Source organism: Rhea americana, unplaced genomic scaffold (genome assembly GCF_003343005.1).
Source record: "Rhea americana isolate MKP2758 unplaced genomic scaffold, rheAme1 scaffold_46, whole genome shotgun sequence".
Classification (NCBI taxonomy): Eukaryota; Metazoa; Chordata; class Aves; order Rheiformes; family Rheidae; genus Rhea; species Rhea americana.
Window position 1 is genome coordinate 5,471,625 of NW_028186601.1, and position 14,935 is coordinate 5,486,559.

General features: G+C 39.7%; 1 protein-coding gene across 3 annotated transcripts in view; it reads right to left on the reverse strand.

The window, feature by feature from the left end:
- Positions 1–2,138: 2,138 nt before the first annotated feature.
- The window catches only part of GRHL2 (grainyhead like transcription factor 2), a 68,960-nt gene continuing 56,163 nt past the window's right edge, over positions 2,139–14,935 (reverse strand). For all 3 annotated transcript variants that reach the window (XM_085316333.1, XM_085316332.1, XM_085316331.1), the window contains exons 14-16: positions 12,928–13,013; positions 7,625–7,689; positions 2,139–6,272 (exon numbers count right to left, since the gene is read on the reverse strand). In XM_085316333.1, coding sequence (XP_085172459.1) covers positions 6,158–6,272; positions 7,625–7,689; positions 12,928–13,013 — 266 coding nt within the window. In that variant the 3' untranslated portion in view covers positions 2,139–6,157. The remainder of the gene's footprint in view (positions 6,273–7,624; positions 7,690–12,927; positions 13,014–14,935) is intronic.

Here is a 14,935-nt window from a genome sequence, read left to right on the forward strand (position 1 = left end):
TGCTTTGGTGCTTTCGGCATTGCAGTCCCAGGGGGGAGCAGATGAGGGTGGAGGGTTTCTCATCCAAGGTGCCCTGTAATCACAAAGATGTTAGCACCAGTGCCTSCAGCCAAGTTTCCAGTACACCACAACATGGTAGGTAGTAAGGACACCTGGGAAAGCTATCGAGTCTCTCACTGCTTTATGCGAGAAATGGAGTTGAAAAGCTGCTACACATCTACAATTCATTATGGCCATGAGCCATGGTGAGGCTCTGCACATCCCTCCTGTGGGACGCAGCTGCTGCCTTGTTTGGGCTGGCCATAGGAAGAACCTAAATGACCACTGTGGCCTAGATGCCCACCTTTACATGGGCGACTGAGCCAACCATGGGGATGTCAGTAGCAGAAAGCTGCAGTGGGAGGACAGTGCCTGGTCTGTCTTTATGCCTGACTAAGGGAGTCAGCAGGTCATCCATTCCTCAGGTCAAGTACTTCTCTGTCTCTCTCCACTGACTGTAGAGAGACTGTAGTTTGCTCCACTCGACTGAGCTCATAACATAGGCATCTCCATCCGGCAGCATGAATGCAGGCTGCAAAGACTAGCTCCCAGAGGAAGCCAATGTCTCGCTACACCTTCACTCAGCACACAGGTCCCCAAAACCCCCACCCACCTGGAGGGATCTGAGTTAGAGAGGTGCTCCAGTGGCACCAGCCACACTCCAGCACAGCCTATGCCCTTTCCAGACTTGCTGCTCTTTGCCAGGGAGGATGAGTCTACTCTAAAACTCCGCAGGAGTTCAACTCTTGATTACCTCACCCAGTGAGTCAGATCTGGTGGGTCCAAGCCAAGAGATTCTCTCTCTCTCTCTCATCCACTTGCTCAGTAAGGTAGACCAGCCTTCATTTTCTCCTCTGCTTTGGAGTATTTGCATTTGAGTAATTCAGACAAATACATCAATACTCCTTGCCACAAGTCTTCCTAGTCCTTCCCACTAAGGCTGTTCTACTTTACAATGATAATTAAATGTTCAGTGGAAAAGGGTGAGGGGGAAAGAAAGAAAGAGAGAGAGAAACAGAGAAAGGAAGAAAATTTGTGAGCCTTCTGGTTCGGGAACTCACGTAACAGGAGACTGAAACATGTAGTATACATGTATTACAGATTAATTTTTTCCTCCTTCTTACTCATCACAAAAATCTGCTGCATTGTACTTCCCATGTTAAGAAACTGCTGTGACATTCTTTTGGCTATGGATTCAAAATCTGGGATAAGCAAAGGGAGAGGGAGGGAAAATGATTAATACACTTGCATCAATTTTAATGATGAAAATTTGACATTAACAAAGGTATTTCAGGGGCCTGTATTCTGCTGGGACTAAAATTGACTCATTTTTCTGCTTTTGTTTTCCAAATGCTGCTCACAGCCTGTGAGCCTGTGAGCCCCCTGAGCAGTGTCACACCACAGCTCTTACACCACTTACCGGGGCCACTTTTGCCACCAATAGGCACTACTTAAAAATGTGAAAGCTAAATCTGTATTTTGGTGATTAATTTTTCAGTGTCTTCTTCTGTTTTGTTAGTAGCATGAATGTCTGTTTTATTCTTTTCAGAAAATTTCCTGGGCTCAGAATTCCCAATTCAAGGTCATGCACACCACACTAATGGAAATATTATCTCATACATAGGAATATTTATTTCTTTCCTTCTTAAAAATGTACAAAAAATAAAATAACTGTATTTACAGTTTATCAAACCCCTCTCCCAGTTACAACACTATTAAGTTACATGAGCTATTTTCTTAATATAAAAGCACACTATTTATACATAAAGCTTCCTTGTTTGCCAGAGAGAGGGCCTGTCACAAACTTTGGCACAAACACTCTTGTTTGTATCTTGTCTCCATTTATAGGAAATAGAAGAGGGTATAAACATTTCATCAGCTTTACATTTAAAAGTCATAAGATACTCTCTTCCAGTTCCATATCAATCAATGTAGAGCACCTCTGACAGCTGGAGAGTTTAGTTTTTACTAATTGTTTGAATTAATTTACAACATTTAAACAATCCATAGACTGAAAGAGGAAACTATACAAGAAGGATACTTGATCTCTGAATTCCACTGACAAAATATTTCATGAGAAAAGATTCATAGAAAAGAASTATTTTCTTTGTAGTTAATATTCAGTGGTAAAAAATCTCAAAATTTCTTGATAGGTATTTCATCATACATGAATAAAGCTTCACTGTAAGGGTGCACTTTTTTGGATTATAAGCACTTGACTATGTAGAAGGAAACTGAGATTTTTGGTTTTCATAATAAAACATCAAATGGACGGACACATAGCCAAATCTGTGGCAGGAACCAAAATTAGAGCTTATTACACTATGTCATTTGCATAACATCTTTGTCAGAGTCTTTGAAAACTAATATAGTATCTACAGACACTACACTGCTCTAATTCTGCATAAGGAAAGAGAGCTGAGCAGCAAGCCATCCTTCAAGCTGCCTTAGTGAAGATTCAAGACTTCCATCTTAAAGGAGGAGAGGATGTGAGAGTTTTGTTCCTTTAAATAAACAACCACAATAATGCCACAAAAAGTCAAAAGAAGGTAATACAAACATTTCTGAGTCCTAGCCAAATCTCACTTCCATTTAACTCACACTGTTTAGAAGATATGGTGTTCCTCAATTTTTATCATGAAACAAAAGCAACATGTATATTTTAAACAATATACATATAAATATTTTGTACTATTCGTGACCTTTGAATCAAGCAGGCAAAGATTTTAGAAGCTTGAATCACTCCTACTGGCCCTTCCCCATCACTCTGAAATCTTATTTTTGACCAGCAAGTCCTTACAGGTGAACCTTGTGAGCACATAGCTTGCCACCACCAGCATGCAAGGCTCAGTGCCTCTCCAGCACTGAATGGGTGCAGAGAGTTGTGCTCTTCATAATGTTAATAAATGCTCGTGAGGCCATCCTCTGGAGCAGAGAAACAAAGCCCTCTGGTCCTGGCACATAAATAAAGTTAAGAGAGACTCCATAACTAGCTCTATTCGTTGTTTTAAAATACTCTTCCCATCAAGGCAAATCCTACTCATCATTCTCAATCCTAGAGTCTTGCTCTCTTCAGTGAGACTGTAAGAAGGAATTAAATGCAGGAGGATCAGCTTTCTTTTAACAGACCAGGAATTTACACACTTTCAAAAGTGTGTTTAGAAAAGCTATGAGAGTTCATCTCGGAAGCAATTTCCTTTCCCTGTACAGGGCCTGACCAACAGCTCCTGAAATGGCATTAGGAAGATGGCTCCTCAAGCCCAGTATTTCCTGGAGTACTGCACATCTCCCTGATCCTTTACTGCTTTAAAGCTATTAATGCTTTTAATACAGGATGCTGCAAGGAAGTAAGATTCCCACAGCATGCAGCAGATACTAGCTCATGTTATAGAGAGGAAAGGCCTGTCCTAGTGTAAGAGAAGAATGATTTTAACCTGAGTGCTGGTGATCTAAGGATAGCCCTGCCCTTCCCTGTGAATCTCAAATGCTACCCAAATGCTCAGACATCTCTTCCTGCAGCACATCACAACTCAGGCCAGTTCCAGGCACCACTACATTCAAAGTAAGAGAGCTTAGATGGCAGGTTTGTTAGGGGCAAAACCAAAGCTTGACTCTCCCTACACTTACTCACACACTCAACTTGTAGCTTCTGCCAGGACACCATTACCAACTGAGAGATTCCAGTTAAACTCCTTAGGATCCCAAACACCACCTTCAACAGAGATATACAAGAACTAACATCATTGCTCACAAGCCCTGTCTGCTGATCCCAGCTCTTAATGCCACCTGCCAAAATTGTCTTTTTTTTTTTTTAAGGAAAAAAATATCTGGTCTAAGTCAGCATAGACCTTTTCCCAAGCCCGAGCCAAGTAGAAACAAATTTATCCTCCATAAATCCCTTGTATTTCAGGATGTTTGCTCTTAAGTGGGGTAGCAAGGAAATCTTTGCTGGAGTATGTATTTATGAAAAGACAATGGAATTACCACAGAACTCTAACTCACAGAGGAGAAAAAGAGTACACAGCAAAGGAAGAGGGAGGGGGAGATGGAGACAGAGACCCCAGACACTCTGCTTTGCAGACAAACACAGACACATGTAGATTCTGGAAATGTTAGCTCTGACTTGAATGGCCTGGACCTTTTATAGATCCTGGTCCCACAGAAGCATCTATGGGTACCTAGCATTACTATCTGAAGTACAGATTTCAATGGGATGCTATTGCTAACAAAATTAAGAAAGTGTGCAAGAATTTGTAGGACAATTCATGTAAAGGTAGTACCAAATCAGATGATTGGTCATCTATTACAATTGCTTTGCTTGGGTGTAAATAGCTCTACACAGCTCAAAGCACTAGAGAATTAGCCCTATTAAAGTAGGCAGTGCTTCTTTAATTCATTAACTAGTCAATAAAAAGATACTGTGACTATAGGGAGAAAAGGGTCCCTTCCAACCTTACTGATTCTATGAAAAGATTTCAGAAGGAAAAATTAAAGAAACTTTAAAAGCTGCATGTACAAAAGGACTCACATTTCTGTCTGCCTCACAGGATCCATACAGTGCATGTGAGAATGAAATGCTTACAACTGAAACTCACAGGAGTGTAAGTTGAGTGAGGAGCTTTCTAAGATAGCTGTAGGAGCTGGAAAGGAGAGAGGTACCAGCTTCGGATGTGCTGGGTACACTCAGCCTTGAACGTCTTTTTTGATATCATTAGCCTGCAATCTTTTTTCTCACAAAATTCATGAGGCAGAGGTGGAATTTGATGGAATAACCTAGGCTGATTTGGGTTCAGATCTGTCTTTTTTGAGGGAGRTATATCTCCATACCTCAGCTGTGGGCTGCTCTCAGATTCCTCTGGTGAAATTGTTCCAGTTTCTATAAATTATTTACATCAACCCCAGGTTTCCACCTCATCCAATTTTCCTAGGAATTAAAACAGAATCTTTCACTAGAGATACAAGAGCARATTCCCTTATGAAGAAAAAGACAAATTTGAAGTCCCATTTCTTACACTCTAGAGGAATGTTTTAATGAGCAGSCTGTTGGGAAAAGCACTTCTCCCTCCACTGGTTAGAGAAAGGCCCATCGTGATGGCCTCTGCTGGCCCAAAAAGCAAGCAGAAGTCCCTTTCGTACCTCTAGGTATGCCAAGCAGCAGACATATGGGTGCCTGAAGGATCTGATGACAGCTCAATGGGGCACTCAAATATCTACAACTGGGACTTGGGCACCTAAGATGGATCTCATTGTGACAGAGCACTCCAACCCTTGCAGCACAGTTTGCTCCAATATTTCAATACAAAATCGGGTGGGTAGGGGTGGAGTATATGAGTGAAGATGCAATTATCAGCTTCTCAGCACACACTCCTTAACAGATATTGCAGAAATCTAATCCTCTAGGAAAGATTCTGTTAAACCCTAAACCCAATACATATAAAAACAGAGTGGCAGTAAACATGCCCACATACAGTAGTTAAAATATATTATTGCATATTATAAACATTATATACAAGGTTAAAATGGTTTCTTTACCATTTACTTATAAATGACATTTTTAGCTGAATGCCTTACTTACAAGTCCTCATTGCTACATGCTGAGAACTACCAGAGGTATTTGGCAAGACTATACACTATGGAGAGATATAGATCAGTCTGAGCAAGTGAACTGTCAGCTACCTTCCCCATTTTTAGCACTGCAACAGTTTTTTTCACTATAGTGGAGGACTACTGTTAAAGTGATTTATACCAGATTTCTGCAATTGGACCAGCATGGTGCCTTAACATGTTTTAGAATGAGCTTATCCACACTAAAGCATGGATTAAAATGCTGCATTTCACATTTGCGGTGGGTCATCTGGTTACAAATATGGGGGCTGGTAACTGCTTGCACACTAGAGAGTGAGGAACAATAAATAAGAATCCAGGTTAACATGAGTGGCCTTGTGCTTGAAAAACCCAAGTCTGTATGCARTGGGTGTGCACGTGCAGAATGGACAATGTTTTCAAAGCAGTCTTGTAACAGTTTCTCTGATCAATGTCTGTCAAGTTCCTGGGGAATCTTCTGCTTTCCAATAAGGATGGAATGCTGTGGTTCCTTACAGAAAGGCTCTGYTCGAGGCTAGATCTCAGTCAGTGTGATCTTGAAGCCTTCAACCATGCTCTCCATGTGCAGGATGAACGTGTCCTCATTGGAGTAGTGCTCAATAATGTTGTCATCCATGTTTACCAAGATACTGGTGACAAAGGCAAAAATTAGTATTTTTATGTACCAGGGCAGTTAAAGGGAAAGCCACACACTCCACTGCATGTGCTCACTTCACTAACTAAAAGCAATTTCCTTTCCAAATTTTGACTCTTCTTTAAGGGAAAAGCAGTGGAATAAGACTCCAGCACATGTCAGCATAGAGACAACAGTGGGGAAWTATCAAGATCTACACCATTGCCCCTTATAGCCTTTGGATGAGAGGCTGCCACCAACGTAGTTAAGGTAAGAGATACACCATGGCTGGGACTTTAACRTGCTTCACAAGCTGCTCAGAAGGCGAGCTGCACTGCAGCTCCCTGGAAGACTAGCTAGCTAGTAATTCCCTGGCCTGGCATCAGTTCGCCCAGGTACATCTCTGTGCTGGTCCTCAGCCCTGCAGGCATGTACCCACATAGGAGCCTTACACGAGCCCTCCTCTGTGATGTGTGCAAGTCATTTACAGGGTGAAGCAGTGTAATTTAGGCTTTGCACACAGCTCRCAGGCCTAAGAACTCAGCTTATATGTGAGAATAGTGACAAACTATTTTCCATTCTATTTACTTAAAGAGTATGAGTTTTTTCACTCTTTACCATAAAGAGCTTCTTCCAACAAACATACCACTTTGAACCACTGCTAGAAAGAAGCAGTTTGAGAAGTTTCACCTTTCTTTTCAAAAGTTAACAAAATCCCTAGACAAAAGATTGCCATAAGTTAGAGTTATGGCTGAAAATAACTGATTGATTTAAAATGGTATCGCTAATATATTGTGGTTATTTAGAAATAAAAAAAAATTTTAAATGGAGAGGTTCAGGTTTATGGCAAGGTTTATGGCCTAGCTATTCTAAAATCACAGCTGTGATGCTCACATCTAAATTGACTCAGTTGGAACTCCTGCAGCAAACTGCCTTGAACTTGCCTGCTTTTCAGATTTGGGCAGTGGCCCACTGCCTCCTAGYATTGCAGGGAAACTCCACATTGCATTCATGGTAAAGACTGGGCCTCTCCCATCTATTGCCCACAGTGCTATTGGGTATACAGAGTCTACAAAACAGACTTTATTCAAATACATTTTTCAAACATAAATTCTGCCCCTTCACAGTAAGGGTGAATTACAAATACTGGTCAGACACAGACTGGAAGTTATGTTTCCTACTCTGCCACCTCTTGCTGGCTCCATGGACAGTAAGACTTCAGGGTTGTGGACTTGTGTCCTACAAGTATTTATAATACTAAGCAAAGCAAAGTGATGCTGTAAGCATCACTGGGATCTTTGGATGCTTCTAAAGGATCCAGCAATAGACCCTAGTTAGTGTTAGTCTCTAGTTAGTTAGWTTACTTACCCCTTTTTGCTCTTCTTGTAAAGTTTTGCAATCTTTTCAACTGGTAGCCCGTATTTCTCAGAGATCTGCAATCACCAAAACAACAAAAGAAAAATGAATTTAAAGAGGAATAGGCTGTAACTCCATCTCTCTTTACACAAGACATTAAAACACAACCCTTGCAAACTTCAACATGATGTAGAAAAGTCACCCACAGTGATATCATAGCTTCATTTAAGGATGATYTGGAAAGGAATAATTCTAAACATTTTGATTAAAAAAATACAACTTCTTCCATCCAGAAACTTGGAGACTATAGTTTTCATAGGGTATGCGTCACCAAAAAGAATAGAGTAGAAAATACGAAGGAAGACTTTGCAGCAGCGTGTTAATAACTTGTTCGGATATCTATTCTATAGTAAGTCTGTGTGTTGATCATGTATCCTTGAGTCTTCAGTCTGAGCCCATTTTCCTTTCCAAATTTTGACTCTTCTTTAAGGGAACAGTTCTYAGGGCACGTTTCTTAAGAAAAGGATTGACCCAAAAGGCAAAATAATTATGGACAAGGGACTTTTTGTCAGTGATCGACGTTTTGTGGTACTCTACTGTCAACCAAAGTAAGCTTCCTGCTCTTCCCAGGTGAAATGAAGTTACAGCTAAATAGCTGACTTTCTTTTCTGCATTAGAAAACTGAAATGCACAATTAAAAATCCATTTAAAGATTGCCAAACATCAGTCACTGTGAAATCCTTTTTTTTTTTTTTTGGTGTGTTTGTGTTCAGACTGCCTTTGAGAAAATGTGTTTTAGAAAGGTAAACTAAACCAATCATCACAAAATGAAGAATGAAAAKAAACTAATGGATAAAACTCAGCACCAAGGACAGATTCAAACAGCCATAATACCCAAGCAAGGCTTCCATCCTGACAGAGCCAGAATCCTCCAAGAAAGATAATTAGCTGTATATTGCCTATACTCATGTAACTGTCTTCTTACCTAACATACAATCTTGTACTTAAAAAGTATAGTGCAACTTCAGGGTTTAAGACTCAATGAAACTTTTTCACTGAAAACAGTTTCATCCGACTACAATATATACATCTATGGCTATAAGCAGAAAGGAAAGGATATATATAAAAGGAGTAACTGATAAGATATAAAGAGTAGATGAGTCTAGTGTGTTTTACAACTAATAGTGAACAAAATGCAAATTAAGTTTGGGAAGTAGCATTTGCTACTTCAATTTTACTCACACTGGCATGTTTCACTGCCCCTCTGSAGATGGTGCTGGAGATACTGATGCTAGTCCTGGTTCCAACTCTTCATCTGTTTTGGGAGAGGCCTAACTCAGGCTGCAGGAGCTCATACACTGCACCATCATGCACACTCTGCTGCAGTTACTTCACACATTTACAAAAAGATTGGCTTCATCCTTTTTGTCTTGTATCTCACAAAGATGTCCTTACTACTATAAATCTATAAAACCAATCTTTCTCTAGATCACTATAGGCACAGGGTGGGATTACTTCCACAAGGAAGACATGTATCCTACATACTGAACAGCCTGTAGGCAGTCAGCATTCTCAAATGGGATAATGTTCAAATTCTTGCTCCAAATAAGGCACATACATTTCCCAGTGTTGGATGTCCTAACCTTATTCTGGCCACTCTGCTTTTCTACAGATAGAACAGGTTGCCCCATCTGGCTTTCATGACCAGCCTATGTACATAAATTCAAGGGAAGATCCATGGGACAGGATCACTGATAGAAGGAATCACCTACCTCTGGCCAGATGCACTTCTGTAGGTACCTACACCTTGCCTTGTTACTCTGCACTTTACTCTTGGCTCCTTCTTGGCCATGTTTCCAAGGTTGCCTTCCTCCAATGTCTCATTTTGTGCTACCCACGGAGGGTGGCTCCCTGTCTCGAGGCTTGTGAATCCTCTAGAGTACTCAGGTGCAATAGCGTTAGGGCAAATCTTGGCTGCCTTAGAGAGGTTCTCAGATAAATTTCACATCTTCCTTTTATTCCTTCTTACACCCTAGCTTTGCTTAGCATGGTCTAGCTGGAGAGAATAATATCAGATAAGCAATTTAATGCTGAACTTTTGTATATATGGCTTTGATGTGCCCCTAAATTTAAGCTTTCATTTAAAAGGATAAGGAAGCCATAAAAATGGCTCCCTTTCATTACACAGCTGAAAAAATCCTTCATAATAGGAGTCAGAGGCAAACTGCAACCTGCAGACAATGTCACAACAACTGTGTGAACGTGAGGAAATGCCGTATCTATCTCTCTAGGCTGTTAACTCTGAAGCCTAGTGATATTCTAAAGATTAGTACTTAAACACACCTTTCTCTGACTCCATGTAAATAAACAAGCAGGGAGAAACCTTCAAGACTGTTTAACAGCAGCTAATATAGAGCATTCTGCATATTCCAAATAAAAATTTCCTACAATATTTGACATACCTAACAAATACTCCTAACAAATGTTCCTCAAAGTGGTTTGGGACTTTGGGACACCATTTTCTATGTAAGCTATTAGAGGTAGCACTATGAAGGCCCTGCCTGTCACACTGCTTCTGACAGGTGTAGGATTTATATAGCATGTAGGGATTAGTGAGCTTTGGGAAAGACTTCCAACTGACKGAACAAGCACATTTCTCAGGGACCCCTATGGATTCAACCAATTATATTAAATGTTGAGCTGTGGAAGCAAGGCTCAAAGTGGGCATCTGGGACAGCCTCCCACTTACAAGGCTCAGAAAACAAGTCTCCAGTGCAAATGTGCTAAGTCCTGTTTCAGAATCTGGGAAAGCAGAGAGCTAGCATCTGCTAGGACATCTCAATTAACACCTCTTCTGAAGCAGATTGTTGCCCACTAAGAAGGAAAACTGCTACTGCCAACCGCTGTATAAAACATCTTTTCACTTGCCCCCCAAGGAGACTACAATGCAGTAGAAAAGATATCTTTATTTGGAATACTTTCCTTTCTCATCTTCATTTCCCTCTTTCCAATTTTCTCAGCAGAAACTCTATCCTTCCCTTAAGGTGGCTGAAGCAGTCACAGCCTTCACTGAAACACTGAAACAACAGGACAAGTGTCCCTTTGTGCTGCAGGCCACTGGCATGGCAAGTCTGATTGCAGAAGTCACCAGAAAGAATTTCTCTGCTGGTGTCTGGGAGATGGAAAGGACAATACCTGGGCTGGTTGAGGTATGTAGGAATACATGTTTACCAACACATTTCTATGGAATAATCTGGTGTGTTGCCGTACCTTTGCAGATGGGACACATCTAATAAACTGTGGTCTGCGCAGGCTCTGCTGAACTCATTTGTTACTTTCTAATTGTAGAAAGACATTTGGAGATGCCTGAATTCCCAACTTAGACTGCCCTCTGCAACTTGAATATATATTTTATTTTGCACATAATAAAACTGGAATACCTATTGATATCCACAGAGTTAACTTGAATTTGGATCAGTCTGAGAGGAGGATTTGGAACTGGTCTGTCACCACATCGTTGCATGAAGTTTCATGCAATTGTTTGAATATTTTTTGTTGATCAGGGCTGAGTAGTGTAGGATGCAAACATTTAAGGAACAAGCATGTGCATCATTTTTTGAGATTTACCCTATCCCTCRTACTTGAGACCTTCAGATATTTGTCAGAAGAAAGAGATCTGAGAAGAAATCTCATTGTTCTTTTGGAAAGTGAGTATTCAAGAAGAATAAAATAAACATAGTATCTGAGAAAACAATGTCATTATCCATGGAAAATCAGGAGAAAGCCAAAGACCAAGAAATGGGATAAACAAAAAAGTGCGTAACTCACAAACAGAGAAGCAGGATACGATTCAGGATCATTGCCTTTCAGACCTGGGGCTATATAATGTTCTAAACCTCAGTTTCTAAGATCTTAGCACTGAATTTAGAATTCAGTATTTAGAATGCATACAATTACAAAATTACATGATTTGCTGAAAAGAATTTAGAGAGAATACTTAGAATATGCAATATGACAGCTTTTTGGCATTGATTTATTCACTATATCCTACCAAAGAGAATTAAAATTTTCTGAATGTGTTCTTTTCAGTGATCTGGGACATTTCACAACAGATCAGATTTCTCTGGTGCTGAAAATATGCCACTGAGTCAGCAGCTGTGCTGACAGAGGTATGCAGAAACCTTTCCTGCCTGCACCAGCTTTGCTAGTTTTTATATTACATAGTGGTTGGAAAAACAGGCTAGGAGATACACAGAATATTGAAGGTAAAATATTCATGTTAGCTTGAAGGGTTATAGAAGGATTRTAATACACTTTTAACTTCCCTACAAAGACAAATTCAAGTCATGTTACACTTTTATCATGAATCAGACTGCAGCCACTTCAAGCAAAACTTGGCTTTTACTATTTTACTGTTTTACAACAGTACTGGCAAAAGCACAGTTAAGTCATGATTATAATGCAAACGAATATCCTTAGAGAACACTGATCCAAACAGGTCCACAGGAACACAGGTTCAAACAGCTTCATTAGTCACAAGTCTTTTGCCTTCTGCTATTGGCCTAAATAAAGGTAACTCAATCACTACTGCTTTCTAAGTGTTTCTAAGTACATGCAACAAGATATTGCAGTAATTTCATGAGAATATATTATTTTTAGCACTCAACAGGCACTCTCATCCATCCCCATCTTTTCTCCACCGTGTCGCCAAGGCTGGAATTCAGCTCAGCTTCCCACATGTTAGTGAGACACATAACTGGTTCTTCACTGTTCCCTCATCAATCTTCACAGCTCTACTAGCCTTCAGCTCACATAAACAGGATTAAACTCAAAATATCYACTTACAATCACAGCTAATGGACAACAAGCAGAAAATCAAGTCACAGAAGCAGGCTTGAGCAGGTCACTCTGGGAGTAAGAGCTCTTTGAGAAAAATAGCTAGGGACATGCTGATAGGCATTACAGGAGATGATTCAACAGGCTCTGAATCACTGGTGCAGAAAGAGGCATTTCAGAAAACAGTGTCTGATTCTCCCCGTCTCTAACACTGGTTAATTACTGCCATTCTTCAAGGCACAAGTCTCCAATAAATCAGCTCTGCAAGTGTATTTTATCTCAGCAACCYAATGGCAGCACTGAATCCAGAACATGCAAGCATTTCAGATAGAGATGTGCTCTAGAAAACTGTGATAAAATACTTCAAATACGTTTAAGAAGTTTCATCTCTATATTATGTTTTCTTTCAATAATACATTGAAAATCTCAAGATCTGCTTACAAAGGAAGATAAACAATGTGAGGACATCGGATACTTACTGCTTCCATTAGCCCCTTTACTGTGGGTGATTTTAGCATCAAAGCATCAAACACCTCATCTGTCTCCTTCCTCACATACAAAAGCACTGAAACAGAAAAGAGTCAAACTTGGAGCAGGTCCAGTCAATTGAACAGATGAAATACCCTACACTGAGTAGAAAGACAAATTCAGTCTATGACAGATACAATGAGGTGCTGAAGATGGTTTGCACCTTTAAAAAAAGGTAATCTCATGTCATCAGCAATCTAAACATGGAAGACACATCACAGTTGCTTTGAAAAACAAAGAAATTCCATTAGATTTAATTTAATGCAAGTAATCTATAGCTTCAGGAATTTAAATCTTCATTTACTGAAATAAGAGAAGTCTYAGTTGAAAAACCTTGGGCTTTGCTTTGTAGAAATTCAGTCACTGGGGCTCTGTCGCTGGGTCTTATGACAAAAAACATAATATAGTTCTTCCTAAACCTATGTCTTGGTTTTTACCTCTTCAGGCTTCATCCAAAAGACTGGGAAAGGACATTCAGAAAAGGCAGGTCTGGTTTGCCTTTAGTCAAGTCTCTGAGAGAAAAAGCAATGAAAAGAAATAGTACTCTCTGATGTTATCACATGAATGACTTTAAACTAGCTGGAAAATCAGTCATTTGAAAGGATGAGTCCAAAGTATCTGAGGYTTTACAGAGAAGACATTCAAAAGTGTAACTGTCGGACACACATTTTGTTGCAGTGACTGCCCCTACTCAGATATCTCAATGCAAACGGTACTTCTATACATCTCTTCTTCCTCTCCTCAGACATCCTGTCAGATCTCAGAGGTTCACAATCATGTTATCCTACCTATTCTAGCATTTCTTTGTTACTGAGCTTAAGGTTTGTTCCAGTAAAAGTAGGAAACTCACTGACTCTGTGGCAAAAGTAAAGTATACAGGTACAAGAGATTAAGATTCCATCATAATTTTTAGAGAGATGTTTTATGTGTAATCTCATATTACTCAGATAAAACAGCAGGTTAAATAAGATGTTCCGAAATTGACTTTTCCCTAAACAAAGTCTTTTCAAGTAGCAGTATTGTATGTCAGAGACAAATACAAATGCATTGTTAAATATTTTATATTTCTATGAGACAAACTACATTGGTAATCATCTCTTTTTTGATAGATGAATAACTTTTGAAAGCTCTCACCCTTACAGTCCAGAAAATATCATTGCCGGATTATTTAATTTTACAATAACCGACAAGCAGATAAACAGAGATGATGGTATTATTCATATAGAACCAACTCTTTGGGAGATAATTCTCARCTTAAGGCTGCAGCAGCATGAACTCAGAGTCATTTGCAGAGAACTTCTTTGCCTATGTTTTCAATATGATTTGCCTATGATTGAAAAAGGTTTAAAATTTGGCTGGTCAGATCAATCTCCAGTCTTGGTCTACAATCCAGACTCCAGAGGCAAAGATGGATTTTATTTTCTCTTTTAATTTAGAAGTGTTAGCCACAAAAACTGCTCCTACAAGCAGAAAGAGCCAGATCCTTTCTACTACATTTTGGTATTTATTTGGGACCTGCCTGATAGTGCCCTTTTTAAGGTATGAGACTTAGAAGATGAGGTAACTTCGGGTCACCACTCAAATAATTGTCAGTATATAAAGAGAACAAAAAGATCAAAGCAGTTGTTAACCTTTTTTGGTTTTGAAATGTTTACTTTATGAGCAAGCACTCACTCAAGCTGCTAGTTTTACCTAGACTAACATTTTTACTAATTTAATAATTCTCTTGTGACTAGAGTGCTGTCCTGTGACTTCCAGCCTTTCAAACATCTGGACCATCTGCCAGCCTTAATAATTACAAAMATGTATTTGAAAGAAGGAATAATCACTCAGTCTGAGGTTAAAGTAAGGGACATTATACAAGTGCTGAGCTTTAAATCTCTCTGTTGTGCTTGGTTTGCCAGAGAATATTATGTTGAATGAAAGATCCATTACAAGGATAATGGGGAACTTGAATCA